The sequence below is a fragment of the Falco peregrinus genome, chromosome 6 (assembly GCF_023634155.1).
Source record: "Falco peregrinus isolate bFalPer1 chromosome 6, bFalPer1.pri, whole genome shotgun sequence".
Classification (NCBI taxonomy): domain Eukaryota; kingdom Metazoa; phylum Chordata; class Aves; order Falconiformes; family Falconidae; genus Falco; species Falco peregrinus.
The window spans coordinates 27,506,084-27,528,125 of record NC_073726.1 but is presented as its reverse complement, the minus strand read 5'-3'; the positions used below and the strand labels follow the sequence as shown (position 1 = coordinate 27,528,125).

At 41.0% G+C, this 22,042-nt stretch overlaps 1 protein-coding gene across 6 annotated transcripts in view; it reads left to right on the top strand.

The window, feature by feature from the left end:
- Window positions 1–22,042, top strand: part of CELF2 (CUGBP Elav-like family member 2) — a 375,972-nt gene that overhangs the window by 102,699 nt on the left and 251,231 nt on the right. Inside the window, exon 1 of one of the 6 annotated variants that reach the window (XM_013301333.3) lies at window positions 13,902–14,016. The exons of 4 other annotated variants lie outside the window; for them this stretch is intronic. In XM_013301333.3, the coding sequence (XP_013156787.2) occupies window positions 13,910–14,016 (107 nt within the window). In that variant the 5' untranslated portion in view covers window positions 13,902–13,909. Of the gene's footprint in view, window positions 1–13,901; window positions 14,017–22,042 lie in introns of those variants that run through there. One more of the 6 variants, XM_055807123.1, reaches the window with a different exon arrangement.

The window sequence follows — 22,042 nt, the reverse complement described above, 5'->3', positions numbered from 1 at the left end:
GGCTCTAGTATTAAACTACACAGAAATGAATGGGAAAGCTCTCGTGGAATAGAAACCCCTTGAGTACATCCCCTGGCTGCTTGCTTAGTGCTTATGAAGATTCTCTGAACTACTCAACTTATTTTCTTGCCCAAACTATGACTTTACATCTTTATGGTTTGTGTTCTCTGGGAAATACTTTTATTTTTGTTTCATTATTTAAAGCAAACCTAATATTAATGCTGGGGCTGCTGCGTATTAAAGCGCTGTGCTACCAATCTACATCAGCACATAACTTTTGGTAAGGCGTTCTGCATAATTTATGTCCAAAGGAGTCTGCTGACAGAAAATTAAGGATTTAACCATGTTTACTGCTGCTTGCAATAATTAGATCCTTTCATACTGGGACTACTAAGCCAGTGTAGCAAGGTGGGCCTCTGAGTAACTGTTAAATTTACAGCCTTCACTTAACCGGTGAAACAGGAAAATCTTGAAATATGTTTTGTAGCCTGTTCTTTATATAGCATCATCAGAAAACCCAGATGCTTTAAATAAGATGCTTGGGTGCCATCAGATGGACCACTGGAAGAACTGGCAAGCAAAAATCATCTTCAAATCACAGGGTTTGTCCAATTGTCCCCAAATTGCTTGGATTTATAAAACTTCCTATGGTATTTCTTGAAAGAGTAGTGTAAGAGCTGTGCTGGGCCCCAGAAGAAGTTCCAAATGTCAGAATTTGTTGACAGTTTCAACACTTCTAAACATGACTGGAACAGAAAGGGCTTTAAATGAGAAATCAAATCCACTTGTGTACTTTGGCTAAGCTCTGGTTTAGCAGATTTTGAATCACTACACACATTTCTCTATGCTATCCCTTCAGCCATGCCCTGGCATTGGGTTAAAAGTGTGTACCAAGTCATATGGCTCAACTGTCTAAGAAATAAATGGATGGGGTGTGTGGTGTCAATGTGAGGAAGATCTAGAAGATTGAATAGGCACCTAGTTCAAACTCAGTACAGAAAGATGATTTGAGAAGAAAACACACAAACCGTGTTTCATGAAATCTATTATTTTAGGTGGAAAACAGAGCTGTTTTTTCCTTACTGATGGATTATGGCAGAATTATAAGAAACATAAATTCAGACTGATGCAGCCATTCAAAGAGAGTTTACATCCAGCAGCACTAAAATGTTCACCTTCTTGCACAGGTAAACTGTAGAAACACTTAATCCTTTGCTTTGAAAGGCATTTTCCATCAGTCACTTGCCTTTGTGGCTCCTTCTCACATTTCCTGTTCTGCCATCTGATGTTTTACATCTTGGCTGAAGGGGAAAACTCTTATATTCAAAGCGATCCCATCCACCTCTTGACAGCACTGAAGGGTTTAGGTAACTAACTCCATTTAGTTTATCATTTGTTTTCTATCTGATTGACTTCTGTAGCTGGAGGTGTGGAGAGGGACAGTCAAACAAAGCAAAAACCTGTCTTCACAGGTGGGAAGTGTGCTGCTACACGTAAGTGTGTCAGGCTGTTTTGGGAGGACGGGCAGTTGCTGACCTCTGCATCACAGATGAGGATGTAAATTATTAGACCCTACAGATCAGAGGGGATACAGAGGTTCCCATACAATCTAGGCATTACGTTTGGGTGCTCCTTGTGACATTTCAGAGAGCTCTTTTGACTTCCTGATGGTGATTTACTTCTTTCCTGAATTGGACAATACCTATTCTTATTTTTGCAGCTTTTATAGCAGCTCACCTTGTTTTGCTTTAGATATCCTGAAGTGACATGTGGAGGTGGTGGACTCTCCCTACGTGTGCCCTGTTACATGTGTGCTGGGTTTTCCCTGAGATGGGGAGAGGTGTAACCTTCCTTTAGATATCTTCCTGCTTTAGTTTTGGATGCCTTTGCTGAAAGATGGCTGTTCACACGTATATACTACAGATTTCAGAAAAGGCATCCAAAATCAAGCAGTCTGTAGTATATACGAGTGAACATCCATCTCTCACTCACATCGGAGCATGCAAGAGAAGCCATAACTTGGGTTTTATCGGGGCTAATACAAGTTCCTCCATTTGCGTCCTTTGCTAGGAAAAGAGAAACTGTTCTCCCCCAAACCCAGATTCAGCTGGGCTACATATTTTATCAGTGGGTCAGAGCCTACCATGCTTCAGTCTTAACACAGAAATTCTTGTTTACAAATCGAGTTTTCCAATCCCTGATGCCAAGCGATTAAGAAAGACACAGTTTCCACATATGTTAGCCTGCACTTTGTTTCCTCAGTTGTATCTATGAGTGAAATGCATTCAAATGCCAAAAATATGTAATGTTTCTGAAGCTGATTGTTATTAATATTGTTCTGTTTGGGGTTTTTTAGCTGTAAACCTTTTTGAAGTGCCTAGCAAACAGCAAGAGGAGCAGCTTTGGAGTGGGGAGACAACTTTGAAATCCACAGAGCAGCAGCTTTAATCTCCAGTTGTGACTGACATCAAACAAAAGTGCAAAAACTCCCTTTGTTCTTGAGCACAAAGGGTGTGTTTGTTGTTTGTTCAGGGTAAGTGAAAGGCCCCCATGAAGCCCCACTGAAGATGTTTAATGAATCTGGCAGCCTCCAAGCTGTCTCTTCTACAGAGTAATCCTAACGACAGACCCATCACACCTAATTTAACAGAGTGTGACACGATAATCTCTGCTCAGGAAAAACTTCGGAGGGGGAATACTTTTATTAGTCAACAGCACAAGCCCCCTTAGGGTTGTGCTATGGGGCAGATCTCTTGGTGGTGGTGGTCACACTTTCGTCTCTGAATTGAGGAGATTTATAAACTCAGGTATCGGTTATTAAGCTTCCTAAACACTGACTTTGAACTCATGGTTAAAACCAAGTGAATTCTACTGTCTCTAGTGCGAGGGGGCTGGGATTTTGGCAGCCACAGCTTGTAGTAGAAGTCAAAGTCAAGAATGTCTGAGAAAGGAGGTTTGCTACTGAAATGAGGCCAAACAGGAACATGGGTATTAGGAAGGAAGGGAGAAATAGCATCAAGCATGGAACAAAAATGGAAACCAAAAAAACCCCAAACAAACCAAACGACTGAACATCTCCTAGGCATCAGGTCAGTTAAGGCTTACCATGTGCATACACCATCTTTTTATCAGTTCATCCTACCTGATCAGTCTTTGAATGACTAGAACAGGAATGACCATGATGTGTGTCTTCAACCTCCATTGTTCTTTCTATGGTCTAACCTTTATAGTCTTTGGTATTGTGGAAGTTGGGCTGTTTGCTGCCAGATCTCATGTTCTGTTGTCAGGGTAAGGATGTTTTGTGTGGCTGGGAGCATGTGGAGTAGCTGGTGTGTGCCTTTATAGTCTGGTCATCTATTGCCTGTGAATGGGGCAGAAAGGACTTAAATCCTCTCTAGACTTGAGTATTCAGATGGGAATAATATCTAAGTGCATTGCTTTTCTCAGCAAAATCTGTTTTCAGCTCTGCCTCATGCTGCATGCGTAAATTTGGGCAATTCACTTAACATTTCTGTGTCGCCACTTCTATAAAATGAGCATAATCTTGTTTGCCGGTTTTGGGATAAACTATGGAGTGGTGTGTCACTACTCACTGCAGCAGAGCCTATGAAGAAGAAACCACTGTTCTGTTGGAGAACACCATGTTTAAAGTTCTTTTTTCCCTTAGCTTCCTCATGACATAAATCAAGTTTTATCCCTGCTGCTGGATATAAATGCAAAATGTATTTGTACTGTAAATGGCAGTCTCTCCAGGGACTGCCAAGAAGCTAAGCACTACCTGCTGTTGGATTTGATCCCCATGCCAGTTGCCAACCAGAGCCCGAGCAAACCATCATATATCAGGTCTGATGACTGGGATTCAGACTCAGTGCCGAAACGACCCTGATATCCTAGAACACAATACATTTCTAAGAGCATCTCTGCCCAGTATTATTGTTTGAAATAATTCCTTGTTCTCTCTTGAACTGCAAGAATATTGTAGGATCTATCTAAAATAGCAGTCCTCCCCTCCTTTCTTCCCCCACCCCTTATCAAATCAGATGTCCAAAATCAAGTGCTTGTGTACTCTGCTGACAAGCACAAGGGGATTAGGGAGTGATGGGTTTAACAAAACTGGCTCAAGGTTTTGTAAAATGCATCTTGGAGCTTGAGCTCTGAACGAGCCATAAAATACCTCCCACGAGGTAGAAGTGAGGTTTCTGCAAGACTGGATCAGAACTTAATAATGCTTTTTAAGTGGGGTTGGGTATGGTTTGTCTGGTTTTTTTTTTTCTTTCTAAAAGGTGCTACAAAAACATCTTGATTTTTGAAGACTAACAATGCCTTAATGTAACCACTGTGTAAAAAAAATCACAAATGTATTTTACCACCAGCAAAAAGAACTGATTTCTGGGCTGCACGCAAACCATTTGGGGCAATTAGCATGTAATTTAATTTGCATTAATCAGCACAAGGTCAGCAAGAAATTAACTTTGGGTGTAGATTTTACATATAACAGTGTATGAGAAGAAGGGAGGAACTGTTTTTACAGGGTGTTAATTTGGAGTTAAGTGCATTCACTAAGTTTTGCAGGGTTTGGCCTTGCAGAAGAAAGATGAATGATGTGGATTTGGGAACACTGAAAGCACAAAATGATGTGGCAATTTACCAAGCATTTAATGTTGCAATATGTAAACACCTTAACTGACTTCTTGGCACTTATAAAGATCAGAGCACAGGTTTTGCTGAAGCACTGAACACGCTGCTAGCACTGAAAGGCTGTGTCTGGCTGAGCGTGGATGGGGTCCCACAAGGCTGTGTGTGCTGATCATGCATTGTGCCAAATCATTCAGGAACACAGACAGACATCCCAAAAGCACCGTTTTCTGTGCAGCTCCACAGTGTTACCTTACTGAGCTCTGAAGTGGTAGGAATTTAGGAAAACGACTCAATTCGTTGTTGCACCCCTTTGGCCCTCCAGCCTTTCCCTCTGTTGCCATTTCGTTTCACAAAGTCTCCTGGGACTCTGTGAGCCTTTGGTGCTAGCAACATGGTAAGTGTTGTGAGAAATCCACTGCTGGAAACACAGAAATTGGTTTTGACAAGTGGTGTCTGAACATCTGGTTATGGGAAATGAGACGCTGAGGAGTCTGGTGGTGTTTGGCTATGGTAAGGGGGTAGGTAAAATCTATATGGCTGTTCTTAAGCCCTTTTCTTTGAATTAAAAGCATTTATCAGTTGTGTGGCGTGGTATGTGTCTGAAAGTGAGTGTCTTGTTACCTGCTTTTTTGCAGAGGATAATCTCAAGGCACTTTGGAGCTGCCACATGTACATCCTTAGTCCATGTACATCTTTGTTATATCAGGGTTAGAAAAAGCCATGGGCAGCATGGCACAGCCCATTTCAAGAGAGGATGCCATTGCCAGGTCTGCATCCATTGCCTAAATAATCTTCTGGAAACAAGATTTGTGGACAAAGTAGACATGGAGACTTCTCATCCAGTTATTTAAGCTTAACCGAGATGGTGAGCTTGACCCAACGTGACCTATACTTCTTGCCTAGACAAAGGGAGATTCATGGTGGGTTGAATTGGAACTGAATTGGAAGCCAAAGGTGATTATGCTTTTGGACTTCTCTGTGAAGTCCCCAAAGTTAAGTGGCATTAACCAAGCCAAAGCATGTCTGAAGGAACCTGCTATACAAAGAGTTTGGTCACGCAAGTGCAGTCACTTTGGGACTTGGAATTAGAATCCAGTTTGTTCACAAACCGGGATCGTACCTTTTTCAGATAGCTTAGCTTTGCTTAAGCCCTTCTCCCTCTGTGTCTTAGGATATGCTTACATCATCCACTAAAGCATTTGAGCTAGTGGGAACAGCCTACCTCTGCCATGGCAAAAAGCTATTTGCAGTGGACTTACTCTACTTCTTATGCTGCTTCCATTGCTTCAGCAAGATTTTTGTATCTTAACACTCTGCCTTGCCACGATATCCTTAAGCAGTGTTTTCCCTAGGTAGCTCACTATTTTAAAAAGTATGTTTAATTTTTAGTCATGTGACAGACTAATAAAAGCAAATTTGAACTTAAGAGTCATAAAGAACCTTCATTGAGTCCAGCCATTAACCTAGCCCTGACAAGTCCATCACTCAACCATGTTCCTAAGTGTCTACATGTCTTTTAAATACCCCCAGGGATGGTGACTCCGCCATCTCCCTGGGCAGCCTGTTCCAGGGCTTGACCACCCTCGCAGTGAAGAAATTTTCCCTATGACCCCCCCAGCTCCCCCCGCTGCCCCCCCCCCCGCCGCCCCCCCCCAGCCCCTGCCCCAGCCCCTGCCCGTCTCTGGACACGCTCCAGCCCCTCTGCGTCCCCCCTGCCCTGAGGGGCCCGACCCTGAGCCCAGGCCCCGAGGGGCGGCCGCACCGGTGCCCAGCACAGGGGGACGGGCACTGCCCCGGCCCTGCCGGCCACAGCGCTTCTGACAGCGGCCAGGGCGCTGCTGGCCCCCTTGGCCACCTGGGCACGCTGGGGGCTCCTGCCCAGCGGCTGTGCCCAGCCCCCCCGGCCCTTTCCCCCGGGCAGTTCCCAGCCCCCTGCCCCCAGCCCGCAGCTGCCGGGGGCTGCTGTGCCCCACGGGCAGGGCCCGGCACTGAGCCCCGCTGCCCCTCACACCACTGGCCTCGGCCCCTCCGCCCGCCTGCCCAGAGCCCCCGCAGCCCAACTTGGTGCCATATGCAAACTTACTGAGGGTGCACTTGATTCCCTTGACCATCTCTTTGGTAAGAAGACCTTTCTCTTCAAAAACTGACTCTCTGACATTTTAAGGAATCCCGTAGCCTAGAACCTCAGTTTGGCCAGTTTTTTCATCAAGGATTTGCAAATGCATTCGTCTTCTGGGTGTTTTCACAGGGTCTGATTTATTTCTTTCTCCCCACAAATCAACATGCTAACTTTGAACCACAGGCCCTATGAAACTCTGTGAATTTGAGTGCTAGAATCACAAAAAACTCTAGTCGTTTTTTAACATCTTGCACAAAACAGTCAAGTGCCAGATGACATGAGAAAGGTCAAAGAAAAATGTATTGTGTAATAAATCTAACTGAAGATTTATATGCCAGCTCTTTCTTTTTAATCAATGCTAATAGATTTTTTAAAGACAAAAAAGAGAAGATAGAAAGGAAGAGTATCCTTTGGATAAAACATATTAGATAGGGAGTTTGAAGTATTAAAAAAGTGACATGATTTTTTTCCCCTTTATTTTCAAAATTTTCCTTTATTTTCAAAAAATTAATTAGGGAGGGTATAAGCTGCTGAAACAAGTGTTTGTGCTAATTCATGTATAAAATAATAAAAACATATTTTGTAATTATTGGTTTATTTTTATGCCAGCCATGTAGAACTTGATCCATTTCCTTCTCTTCAGAGCATATGTAAAAGGAAATACATACTCTGTAAATACTCTTTTCTTCAAAGTCTGTTATCAGATAATGAATCAAGCGTTCTCAACCAGTATTTGCAACCAGAGATCACTTAATCTGATTTGGATTACACAACTTTCAGTTTCTTTCCCTTCCATGTAGGACTACGCGATATTACCTACCTTTACAGGCAACTTGATGGATGATGAGTTGTTCCAATAAGCCTGTATTTCATGTCAGATAGTGTAGGAGTAAGGTCCACTTAACACATCACTTTCACTGCCAAAGGTTCTCTTGGTAGATGCTCTCATCTAGAGTCATCTACTCATCTAGATCCCACATCTGAGAAACTGAACCCTTTCCTTATTTTCACTTCTACATGAGTTTCTGTTGAACATCCCTTTCTCTGGTGATATCTTGTTTTTAAATATCCATGTTCATCCCCAGTGTTGGATACACTTCATGGATTTGTGAAATGAACCTTCTGCATAGAGCACCATAAGATCATTTTAAAATAGGCTCGATAAAACTGTTAAATGTGGTTCTATTTCTAATTTTAACTTGAGGATGAGCAGCCATTAAATTTTCATCTGTAATTATTACCATTTTCCACCTTCATTCGTATCTGTTAATAAACACAGTTTATACATTTGTATATATGGTGCAGGTTCACATTCTTTAGATGGTGCTCAAAAGAGCACGAGGTCTTTGATATTCCACATGGCACATCTAGAAGTGATTATCTTGGCATTACTACAAGTGTAAAATGAAGATATTCCTGTTTAGACAGAGCAAGTTCTACTTATACCTTAAATAGGCTTTAAATTAAATCAGAAAATAAATGTTTCTATAACCAGCTGTGTTTGTTCTCTCTCGCTCCCTTCTTTTCTGTCTCTTTGAGATCTGGTGCTCTGTTGCCTCCTCTGTTTCTCTTTGCTTTTTTGATCAGCTTTCTCCTCCTTCCCTTTAGTTGCAGGCCAGATGTTTTTATGACATGTAGATCTTTCCAAATAAATTATTTGCTTTGTAGAGTAGCCATGTCTGCAATCACAACCTGGCCAGTCGCAAGTTGTTTCAAGTGATGTATTGTCTTTAGAAAGCGCACTTTATATGTGTTTATGTGATAGAATTCGTGATTTGCACAAGCTGCAGGTTTTGCCCCTTCTCTGTTGACGGTGAGGGAAGCACCAGAGCCCATCATTCAAGTAAATAGGAGGAGGTTGTTCCTTCTGGTGCCTCTGTCTTCCAGATGCTGAGATGCAGAGTCAGCACTGCTGAATACTAGAGGGAGGCGGCGCACACTGTTTTGAATGGAGAGAAACAGTAGATACCAGTTGTGCTGTATGTTTTAAATACAAATCTTCTTATTCTCCTGCTGCCCAAATACTAATTTTCAGCACTTATGCAACATTTTGGACTTCTGTGTTTTCTGTCTGCGCTATTTAATTTTCATGATGCTCCTTGGATGCTCCCGGGTGAAAATGTAAGGCTAGAAAAGACCTTTTGCACCATCCAGACCTACCTGTAGGTCTGAAAGTAATGGCTACCCCCATGACTCCGATAGGAAAGCTAGGCATAGGCTGAAAGACCTACTAAGACAGACAAAAGGAGATGTGGGCAAATGTTAGGCTGTTTTTGTTGCCTGCTTATACCAAAAAACTATGATTTGCTGCAGGTCTACTGCAGGAGCTTGAAAATATTTTTCTTCTTCCTGCCCACAAAGATGACACCTGCAGGTACTCTGGGTAAGAATAATGCATAGAACACATACAGAGTTAGTATCTGTCCTGAAGACAGCACAGTCTGCACACATGCAACTGCTTCTACAGCTGATCAATATGGTTTTACCATGACATTGAATTAAGGCACTTACTGGTGAGGAACTGTGTCTCTGTGTCTGGTGTTTTCATGGCCTGTAACAGTAAAGGGATTCCTCCACCTGTATGTATGTGCCTAACACAAATAGCAAATGCAGGACTGTCTAATACCATGTGGTTACTGCTCTCCTGATAAAATTAGTATTTTAGATGTCAGATTGCTGGAGTCTGGGACTAAAATTGATCTCCCATGTACAAGTATCTTAAAGGCTGTATAAAAAGCAACAGAAAACCCCAAATCAACAGAGGAAACAGACAAAAATGCAATCATTTGTTTTAGATAAAAATTGACAAAAACCGCAGTAAGAGCCAAGGTAAAACCTAATGAGATACAGCCTTTTGAGTTATAGCCCATTTCTTGCTACTCGCATTCACCAGTGAAGTACTCTGTTCTGCCAACACCTGGTCTCGTGTTCCATGATTTCTAATAACATAAGAGCTGCAGGCAATGAGTTGCTCATTTTTCTAGAAGATTTTAGGAGGAGATACGTAAATGAACTGTCTGCTTTCTCAAAGCATGCTGGAAAGACTCCACTTGCTTTGCTTCTGAAGTGGAGGCCAATTTCCTTTCTACCTCAAACTTTGCATAGGCGTAATGTATAGGTATGCCTCAGACTTGGTAGGCTTGCCTAGCTACAACTTGATTGCTGTAGGTGGCCTGCAGGCAGGTTACAGCTACTTCTGGAAGTGCCAGACGTTCTTAAGGTATCTGAGCTGCTCTTGCCCAGCAGTCCCAGCACGGCCAGCATGCTGGAAGTGCTGTGAAGAACAAGGCTCCATGCTGAAACAGAGACATGCTATTTCTCACCTTCACTTTAGGCATGTAGGTGGGATTCATCTTGCCTAATACATGTATCTAAAAGTTAGGGATCTAATCCCTTTGTAGTCAATGGAGAGAGATGGTAATGCTTTTTAGTACAACTAATCTCTCCTCGCTGACAATAGAGAAACCCTAGATGACTAGCTTAGACTAATTGCTCAACTTCAAAGGTGGGATTTAGCCATCTAAAACAGTAAAATGCTATCAGATTAAAGAGTAGCTTTTCACACCTATACAAAACCAATGTGATTTGAGCCTAAATAACTACACAGAACAGCAGATAACTGAGACTTAGCCTGCAGGTCCCCCTTGTGAGAAGACATTTTAAATGTTTGTGCGACTCACAATAATACAGTGGTTTATATAGTTTTTGTCATTCTGTATTACTGTCACACTGCTTTGGAGTTTATCGGGTTTTTCCATTGTAAAGATGGAGATGTGAGCAAGAGGTTAATTGGCTTGCGTAAGATCTGACATAAGGATGTGTGGTGAAATGGGAAAACAAATCAAGGCTTTCAATTCCTCTCATGATTGTACTCATGATTTTTGGGCTGTTGTCCTGGACGCTTGTACACCATTTCTCTGTCATGATATGCAGTTCATTGCTTGGCTGGTAGTATTGCTTGTTTAGTGTACTAAAATGGCATTGTATTTTGGCCTCTGAATATTTTTAAAATACTGTAAACAAATGGAATGGTCAAAGAATAATTTGAAGTAGAAGGCAGAAGGCATATTTTTAATTGATATAAATCACTCACTGTTACTGGTTTGCCACGGAAGTTTTGATCATTTCGCCTCTGTAAATGATTGGTATTCCAGTGGCTTTTCAAGGATGTGCAACATCACATAATTATTTAGCAAACTTGTAGGCCATATGTAGAAGGCTTGGGTTTACATTAAGTACTGGGCAATGAAACTACTAAATTTCCACTATATGTAACGTGGGCAGAACATTCTGCAATATGTACATATCAGTTATGAATCTACCATCAATTTTGATGTTAAATGTTGAATTTAAACTCCACAGCTGGACTTTCATCTTGAAAGAAGCCAGATAGCCCTGTTCATCTGCTTTAATCTTCCCGTTAGCCATATTATTTTAAAGGCACTCCTGCTTAGTACATTTTAAATTGAAAAATAATACTCATATTCCCCCTTATTCCTAGCAGCTGTGATCCCTCTGCAGATGTTCTGTCAGACGTTTCATTATGTGATAGAAAGCGTAGGTTCTTTTTGTCTGTCGGTGTTACTGCTTTGTGGATTTTATTTTCTTTTTCTTTATTTATTCCTTTGGTCATAGATGAGTCCTTCCATAATACTTCACTTTATTTCCTATTGCTGCTGCTTTGCCTTCTTTCTAAGTACAGAAACGATCAAGAACTTGCAACTGCGTGGAGCTGCCCAACAGAAGCCCATTGATTCCCCACCAAAGGGCTCTGTGTGAGCCATTCTACTCCAGCCTCAAAAGAAAGCTTTGTTCCCTCAGCTGGTAGTGTCTTAAGATGCTGATCCCTGCCATATTTTTGGAAAACTGTAGCAGTTTATCAGACTGTTTGACACTTCCTGTTCAGCTGTATATTCTGTAGCATACTCTGGTATTTGCTGCTTCTCATACATCAGTCTCACAAGCACGAGACTGGTCTGGAGCAGCCCAGGCGTCACGGTGAGTTATGCTGGGCCCAAGTCATTTGGAGGTGAACACTGAAGGAGGAGGAATCTGGAGTGCTGGTGGCCATGCCTGAAATGGTGGTAATGGATTTAGTATTTGGGGCAGGAGGTATGGGATTTGTCATGTTGGTTGAGTATTTTCCTGGCCGCCTTCCATGACTGTTCAGATATTTTTAGCATGAAGTACAAGCTATGTTGTCTCCGTTGACCTTGGAGCATGACATTTAACATGGAATTGGTTTGAATTGCTAATCATTAAAATGATGTATTATTTTTTATTACAAGAGCAACTAGAATCCTGGTCATGTTTTGCAGATGAAAAGGAAGCAAATTGAAACCTGTCTTGTCTTGACTTGCAGTCCTTCATGATACCCATGTTTACCAAACTATCATCTTCAGCTTTTTCTCTCTACAGTATTAAAAGTAGATTATGCCTAAGCTTGGTTTTTAACTTGCATTTTGGTGATTTGGCAGATGTTCTGTCCGAATGACTGAAACAAATCCTGTGGTCTCACAGTACTCAGCAAGAAGTGTAGAACAAAATGATCATTTCTGTTGCGAACAATTTATGACCTTAATAGAAGTTTACAGCTGCTATCAGAAAGGCAAGATCTTGCTATCAGTGTATTTATACTGGTGATGGCTCCCTCTTTACTTTCATTCCCAGACTGAAGTTTACCAAAAAGATAAGTCCCTAAATGCCAGCCTTCTGTTAAGGAATTAGAAGCAGTAGCACTGCATCAGGATACTGTAGCAGTAAATTTTAAAGCAGTAAAATATATGTAGGAAAAGAGGTTCAGGCCAAGCACAGACATAGCCAGGAGTCTATGGAAGCTTGAATTCAAGTTTTGAGGTCCAGATCTATAGCTTGGTGTGTTTGATTCCTACTGGGCTTTTGACTAGTTGTCGATTTTGGATGTTTTGTGTTTATTGAGTTTTGCACATTCGTATGTTAACAGGACTTCAGAGGAAATGACAGTAATTTTAAAGATGCATTTTACTGCCACAGTGGTGCAGAGAAGCCTTGACTGGAAAAAGCATCAAGGTCTTGTTGACTTTTTCAATCTACTAATGAAGCACCTACTCAAGTATGTGATGTAGATTTAAAAAAAAATAACATAAAAAACGCAACCATCCTCCTGCCTCAAAAGTAGCTGTGTAGTGTAAAGATTTACCCAGCAAAAATTGAAACAAAGATGAGAAAATAAACCTTCCTTTGACTACCTTGGCAAGTGGGAAGACCACAACCTGTTTGTACAAATTACGCAGCGGATCTCCCAAGTAGGGCCAAAGAGGCTGTGTCCCAGAAATCAGTGTCACACTATAGTTCCTTTCATACATAGGAAGTGAGTGAATCATTGAATAATGCAATGCCCTTTCCAGTCTGGGAGAGCTCTGCCAAAGCCAAGTGTAAGGGACTGGGTTAGAGCAAACTCAGTTACTTGGTAACTGAGTTGTGTTTTGGAGGGGTTAAAATCAGAGGAAATTTGGAGGGGTTAAAATTGCGAAGAAAAACTGAAAACTTGAAGAAGATCCCCAGGTGCCTGCATTAATACTCCCCAGTCTCTCTGATGTGAGCTGGCAGGTCCCATAAAGCCACTCAGCCTTGAACAGGGAAGGGAAGGAGGGAGAGAGCAAGAGCTCCAGCTGCGACTCCAGAGCCCCAGAAAGAGCCTCTAACCCAATTCCCTTAAAGTACACAAGCCTCACGAGCCACAGCATCTGTTTGCCACTGTATTCAACTAGTTCACAGGGCAAACAAAAGATCCATATCAAACATGCATCCTTCCAGAGGGAGAAAGCCTTCCCTCATTTGCCCATAGATTTTTGCCCCTTTTCTTTCAGTTGTATATATATATAATTTCTTTTTTTTTTTTTTTTTTTTTTTAGAGGAGGGGTGTGGGGGGGTGTTGTTAATTTTTTTTTTGGATGGTAATTGAGAGAGCTAACACCAGCTAGGCTAGAGTGAACGCAAACAAGACCCCTATAGGCAGCACAGTGCATTAATGTAAAATATGCCCAGACAACATAACTTGTCAGAGAGGATTATTTCTGCTTAGTGAATCTGCAGGGGCCCCTTTGCTCCACCACTCAGCGTCTGACTAGAGAGAGAAAGAGTAGCCATTAGTGAGTAGCTACTGTGGCATTGATGTTTGAGCGCACTTCTGAACTGGCTTTTGTTGAGAATATCGGTGCAGAAAGCATGCGCTGTCCCAAATCCGCTGTTACTATGAGAAATGAGGAGCTGCTTTTAAGGTATGTTGTCTCCTTTGTTTTAACGCGTGCTTTTGAGTTGCCTGGGCCCGCTGCAACTATAACCGTGCTGTGTATTAAGTAGTTTCCCTATTTAAATGAAAAGACAGGCGTTGCTGTGTGCAAGTAGCATTTTCCACTAGTTAGAATTGCACATTTCATTTATGACGACAAATATACAGAGAGGACAAGGAGGAAAAAAAATTATTTTTTTTGTTTTTCTTACCTCTAAATGAGAGCTAGTATTTCTTTTATCACCTCCTTTGCAATATATCTGCCTGCTTCATTATTATGCACTGGGCATGGAATAAGCATGGAAAAAGCTCAGGGAGACTCCATATTAGAGCTAGTGCCCTAAATACCACTTTAATTTTCACTTAGCCTATGTAAATAGTTTCTAATGCTCTACCTAGTCTTTACCACTTGAAGATGTTTTAAAAATATCTTAATGCTCCCTTATGTGGGATTACACATATATTCTCTTATGTTCCAAGGTTTAGTGGGGGGCCAGCATCGACTACTCTTTTCAGAGACACACACAGACACACGCACATACACACAGAATTATTGTAGAATTGGCACCCCGCTTTGAAAAATGTAGTCTTTTGTTTATTTGCTAGCAGACATTGTAGCATTGAATACATCTTTTGGTCTGACAATGGGACAGCTGAACAATGGTGCTGTCAAACTAGCTTAATGTATGTCTGGCGATGGGGTGGCTTGGTTGTGGGTTGTTTTTTTTTTTTTTTTTTGCTTTCCTTTTCTCAGCCCCTTTTTCATTTCCCTTAATCTTTTTGTCTATACAGTAGAATATGAAGTGCATTGCCTATTTTGTGACGGTTGTTTCATTTGATATCGGCTGCTAATAGTGCAGGGAGGGGGAGGTTTGTATTTTACAATTATGCCTATTGCATTAAGTTGGAGATTTATTACTAACCTCTCCTTTAACTGTGGCAAGAAAACTTATTGATTCTGAAAGCTTACAATACTGCTGTCAATCTGGCAAATACATAGTTGCCAAATGTGCCCTTGCCTGATTTTATGCCTGATCATATCAACTTTAACTGCTGTTTTGAAGATACTGTTTCTAATTTTGTTTAGGTAATGAAAATGCAATAAAAATGATAAATCAGATCTCAAAGTGGGCGCCCATGCTATTTTCCATTTTTATAATCCAGCTATTAGCATACGTTAGAATTTTTAAGGTCAGGCAGAATAATTTACCTGGATGTTTCCTATCCCAAAATCTAACAAATTATTCATATGACATTTCATGAATTATCTTTCTGTTTAGACAGCCATAGTTCAGCATTATAACGGTTAACAGTTTTGGGTTTTAATTTGGTAAAATGTTCATGTACCTTATACATTATGAAAAGAAATTGTTATAAAGCTTTTGAAAAATTTTGAGTTACTACTTGGACAGCAGCTTGTGTCTTAAATATAATGAATTGTCACCAGTCTGTGGAGTTTCTGAAACTGTTCAAGTCTTTAATTACTTTACATCTTAAGTAAATATATTACTTTCAGTAATAATTGTAATCATTTTCTCAGAGAAAAGAGAGGTATTTATCAGTGGATTCTGTTTTTTGCTTAGATCAATTAAATATAGGGGCTTTGTGCTTTTTCTTAAACTGGATTCTAGTGAATGATTTATATCTCTCTCTATATATTGAGGGGTCTCTTGGACCCCTAAATTAAAAAAAAAACCACCAACAACAAACCAACAGACATTGAAGATTTGTTGGTAGCGGTCAGAGCTCTCTAAAGCATGTATTTTCAACAAAAAATGTTTTATGGGGAAATTCTGAGTACTTAGTATGCTGTTTTGCATTTTTTGTGATGCTGTTGCATCTCCTTCCCTTGTGTGTTGAGACGGTATAAATCAATAGGAAAGAATTTATGTGAACAAAAAGGTAATACTGCATAAAATACTCTAGAAGGCTAGAGGTTATGGATTATCAGGTAGTACTTGCATGCTGTGTGTTGTGTGTAAACGTGAAGAAAGCAAGGATGGTGTTTAATATAATGGGACCATGCTGTAATTCACTTTCTTGGAGGAACTTATTTCGAGACAAAGATTAACTCGTTCACAACTGCTCTGCTCTGCCAGAACTGGAGGGAGAGTATTTTTTTTTATCAAGTTACCTTCCTGCAGCCTGGGCTTTCTAGCACCTGCTGCCCTTTCTGAGTGGCAATAAAGTGCAACCCTCCCTCTTGGTTCCATGGAAGTGCCCCTTTAGTGGTTGCCCAGAGTAGGGTGAATGCCGCTTGCGTAGCAGCCACCACCAGACACCTAGGCAGCATACCCAGCCACCACTTTTAAGGACTATTCGAAGCTAAAACTGTTTCCTAAGAACTCTTCTCACAGGTGAGTTCATACTACATTTACAGTAGTCCCTACGTTTTCAGATAAAATGCTGCATAAAATACATATACTACAGATTTTTTATCTTCGATTTGCAATTACTTTGTTCTTTTCCAAGGCTATTTTCTGATACTTTTTTTGATAATTTTGCATTCACATCAAAGACTAATTTTTGAATTAGTCTGTGTGAACCCTACTGAAAAAAAAATAATTTCTGTGCATATTTACTGAAATATTGCTTTTTGAGCCATAACAATTATCATTAACATCAAAGAAGATGAAGCAAATCTGTAACACAAGCCATTTCTTAGCGTGCTTTAACAAAAGTGTCGGTTTTTGAGAGACTGTATAGGTTTAGACATCTTATGCCTGAACATTGCAGGTGTCCTTAGTGTTACCTGTTTTGAATCTTACCCATTCACAAAGCAATGTGGTGCCTTCCAGTTGTCAAACTTGGCAACATGTTTCCACAACAGTGCTAAGAGAGGTAATTCAGACTCTACATGATTTGTTATTTGTTCTTGCAATGACCAGGTGTTAAGTCAAAAAGAAAGACCAACCTTGGTCCTACCAGCCAGAGCAAGAGCAGGATAGGTTTTAACCTGGGAACTGCCCTTCCATGCTGCCATAGGAAATGGAAGTGAATTATATTTATATATTAGCCTGGAGTTTTTGTCTTTTTTTTTTTTCCCCCATGAACCACAGTCTCTAGCATCAACATGTTAATATTCCCTTTGTTAAATGAGAATAAAAGTGAAGTGTTTCTGTTAGCAAATGCAAGTATGAAGGGACTGAGAGCAGCCCTGCCAAGAAGGATGTGGGGGTGTTGGTGGGTGAAAGCTGGGTGTGAGCCAGCAATGAGCACTTGCAGCCCAGAAAGCCAGCCGTATCCTGGGCTGCATCAAAAGAAGCATGGCCAGCAGGCTGGGGGAGGTGATTCTCCCCCTCTGCTCTGCTCTGGTGAGACCCCACCTGCAGTGGTATGACCAGCTCTGGGATCCTCAATACAGGAAAGACATGGACCTGTTGGAGCAGGTCCAGAGGAGGCCATGAAGATGCTCAGAGGGCTGGAGCCTCTCTCCTGTGAGGAAGGGCTGAGACAGTTGGGCTTGTTCAGCCTGGAGAAGAGAAGGCTCCAGAGAAACCTTACTGTGGCCTTTCAGTATTTAAAGGGGGCTTATATGAAAGATGGGGACAGACTTTTTAGCAGCGCCTGTTGCAATAGGACAAGGTGTAGTGGTTTTAAACTAAAAGAGTAGATTTGGAATAGGTATAAGGAATACATTTTTTACAATAAGCATGGTGAAACACTGGCACAGGTTGCCCAGAGAGGTGGAAGATGTCCCATCCCTGGAAACATTCAAGGTCAGGTTGGATGGGGCTCTGAAAAACCTGGTCTAGTTGAAGGTGTCCCAGCTCACAGCAGGGCAGTTGGACTAGATGGCCTTTAAATGTGCCTTCCAACCCAAACTGTGCTATGATTCTCTGATTCTATATAAGATTGTAAACTATACCTTTGGGGCTGAAAAACAAAGGAGAGCATTCAATTAATATTCATATCTAGAAGTTTTACTGCAAGTGTAGATTGTGCTTGAATACTTAAGAAGTCATTCAGGAGTGAATCAATACTAATTATTGTAATCAGCAGGGTTAATTAGCTGAAGATGTTGCTGATGGAAAGTTCACTGCTTACAGCTCTGAAAACACCTAAGTTGATGAAATCTGAAAGCAAGATGTCTAAAAGGACTTTGTATGGAGAGAAAAGCTTGGCTTTCCTTTGGCATTTCAAGAGCCAGTTGTTCCAAAGAGGAAACATAGCCTGTACTTTGTGTTTTGCACTATATTAATTCAGGGGTGTTAGAAGATGCAACTAAATCTGTCTTGAAGATATTTTGTGGTAGTTTCTCATTAAATGCAAGTACCATTTTGGATAACCTGGACTGTCTCTGCAACATTCATTTGTAGATTACCATAAATTAATATGTATAATCTTATGCATTTGAAATTTTGTTGCAGCACTGTTATTTGGAACAGTTATTTAGTTTTGTTTTGGGATGGGGTTTGTTTGGTTTTTTTTTTCATTTTCCCATTTGTGTACAGGCACAGGGACTTTATATGCTAAAAATATAGAAATTACATATGCTTTATATCTAATATACAGGTAAATACCTCTGTGCATATGTAGACACATACACTTGTGCACATAAGTTCAAACATTGTTTCACTAAGGGTGTTTATTTCTACAGTAATGTGCCCTCAAAACTCCCACTCAGTATCCATCTGCAAAAAAGTATTCAACTACATATAATTCAAAGGACTGTTGTTGAACAAGTAGTTAGTGAAATTTAAGTTAGATGATAAGGAATAAAGATTGAAAAGAAATGACTGAAGAAAATCCTTTCTTTTCCCTTAATTAAAGCAGTTGTGTTTCTTAAAGTGAGCATTACTGAATTCAAGCAAAACCTAGCTGTAAAAAATCTTTCTCATGACTGAATTGTGAGAATATTTTTTCCTTAATGCTAGGTATTTTGTTTTGGGTTTTTTTTCTCCCCTTTCCCTCTAGTTATATCCATTAAGTTTATAACCAAGATGAATGTCTGGATGTTATTGGAGCAAAAGAAAAAAACCAAACACAAAAACCCCTTCTCAGTCACTCATGCACCCCCCAGTCAACACCCCCCCCCCCCCCCGCCAAAGTCAAGTGATGCTTTCAGAAGAAAGAAACTCCGTTTCAAAACACATCTTCCTTTCCTCTCTAATAACATTAGAGATTATCACGTGCAGGTGCTATTTATCTTTGCAACTGCTTTCCTATGACTGTTTTACTGCTTCCAACACATTTACTTGTATGTCAGCCATAGAAAAGGTAACTGAAAATGGCAGCTGTTGAGAAAGCATGTCGCCATGCCTGGAATGACATGCATTATCGGGGCAGCAGGAGTTGCTGGCTCTACAGCCCATTTCTACTTGACCTGCCGAATGATTGGCTGCCTGGGATGGTGATGAATCACTGGAGTTTATGAAACAGGACTGCTGGCATCCTCACAGAGGAAATAAAAACAGGATTATTTCCCGCCCCCCCCCCCCCCCCCCCCCAACTCTTGCCGTAGCAAAAAGCTTTGTTGTTGTTGTTTGTTTGTGTGTTTGTTTTGTTTTGTGTTATTTCACCCTGCAGCAGAAGGAAATGTGTCAATTAAAGTTGCTTTGCAAGTTAATGATGCTCTGAAGGTTAACTGTCTTTACTGAATGGCAGAGGGCAGGAGTTTTCCCAAATTTTGTGTAATTCTTGATCTGGACCCTAATTTTCTCGCCTCTCACTCCAGTCTTGAGACTGAGATAGCATAGCTAGTAACCAGGTCCAGAAGGATGTAAAAAGGATTTTAGCAGTTTTCACGCACAACTTTACTTTCTCTGATGATCTAAGGATCAGTGACCATTTTGTGGGCTAATATCAGACAGATCCATCTTCAGGGTTTCTGAACTTATGGCTAAATTGACATTTCTGGAAAGCATCGACTCCCAGATTTGCACTCAGTTTCTAGGTGGTTCATGAAATTATATTATGCATTAAACCCACATTACTGGATTAGGCTATTATGAGTCGGTGCTTGTAGGAAAGTAATCGTAGATCTGTAAACCTGCCAGTGCACTGACAAGACTGACACAGTGTGGATCACAAGCTGCCCTGCAAAATGCAGCCAAGTAAAAATGATCCTTCTATGTCAATTAAAACACCCAAAATTGTGTTTGGGGCTGGGGAATGGAGAGAATTACTTGCCTGTCTCTCCATGTAGCATACTCAGTGGCTGATGTGTTAGCCTGCATCTCTTGTTCAGGTAGAATAACCTAATTTTAAGTTAACTCTCACTGATTCAGAGAAATAGGGTTACCAATAAAATTGCTTAGGAAGTTTTAAATGTGGCACTTCTATGAAGATAATGCTTTCTGCCATTAGATTAGACAGGGTTTTTCTTGAGTCTCATGCTTTGCTGCCTAAGCTTTTTCTCCACTAGTTTTGAGAAGCAATTTGCATGCTCACACATGCTATTAGACTTTTTCACCTTCCTCCGAGTAATTCAGCAGTGGCTGCTGCTGGACACTGGGAAGGCAGCAGCGCTCTTGTTATTTCAGGCACAACCTTGCATTGTCCCTGCGAGGCTTGTGCGATAGAGGACGGTAAACTTTTACCGTCGAGAAGGGTGGTGTGGGGAACTGTTGCTTGTGCCCTTTGGTGTAGAAGGTAGAAGCTGTCCTCACTCTGGAGTTCCCATGGTAGCAAATCAGCAGGTCATCTTCAAGAGCAGCCTTTGAGGATGCCAGACAACAGTCTGTCACTGGGAGGAAGACAGAGCAGAGGGTTGGAGGGGGGAGGAAAAAGTGACAGAAAATCAGAGAGAGGATACGGGAATTTACTATCTCTTTTAGACAAATAGAGGAGTGAAGAGAAAAGCAAGGGCACCTGAACGTAGATCATCTGGAAATTGAACCTTGCAAGTGTAGATAGCTGTGGGTGATATGATAGCTGTGCTGTGGAGTGAATTTAAGATTCAAATCCTGCACCTGCTCTCCCTGGAAGCTCCAGGTCAGCATCTGAAGAATTGAGGCCCTCTAGAAAGGAAATGGTGAATTATCAAAAAACTTAGAGACTCGATTTTCTAAAGTAACAACCTCTTGGTTTCATTTTCCTTCTCTTCTGCCTAAAAATGATCTATTTTCAGCTAAACTGTGAGGAAGAAGCTCACTCTGAAGCTTGAGAATGTGCCTGCATCATTTCAGCCCACATTTAATTTTAATGAGAGAGTTATATAACCCCCTTAAAAATAACAAAACACCAACAGAACTGCATCGGCAACACCAGGTGTTCTGCAGTGCTGCTCCAATGAATCATATGGAGATTTGTCTGTGCAGGGCTGATGAACATACATTTAACTCATTTAACCCCCACCCCCAAATATACCGATCCAAAGTAACCAAAATTTTTCCTGAAGAGCCTTTTCTGTCACAAAAAGATGCCAAATTAGATGGCTGCCCTATGAACCTCATGGTTTCAGCATTTTTCCCTTACAAAATTGTGTTAGCAATGGGTTGGGTTTTTTTAACAAAAGTTGGAGGTGAATTATTGGGACTCTACTGAAGTGAAACATGTTATGTTAAACACCAAGTTGGATTTAATGTTTTGCTTCAGAAAAGAAAGGCAATGTTCCTGTTTGTTGTACTGAGCCCCAAATCTCTGAAATCATTAAGAACAGCCCGTTTAATAGGCAGCTCTGGCACTAATAAACACATGACTTCATCAATGTTCCTTTCAGAGAGAGAATTTTGGGGGAAAATTGAATCAGCGATTTTGAGTCTGTTAAAGAACTTGGTTCAGATGCAATCCTGGACTCTGGGAAATCCTTCAGCCACTGGGTGCGGGAAGGTGGGGAAGGATCACAATGCACTTGCCATTCTCATGCTCTTTCTCTCTGCAACCATTACAAGCCATTACCAGAGGCAGGGTCACCAACTAGTTGAACATTTTGATCTGACCTATGTGGCAATTTTTGCATTGTTCATTTAAGGGGGAAATAGAAAAAAGACACCAATGAAGCCAAAGCAGATATGGTGCAGTTTTCTGCACCTGTGAATGCCTTATAGTTACTGCAGGAGTCTTTTCTTTCC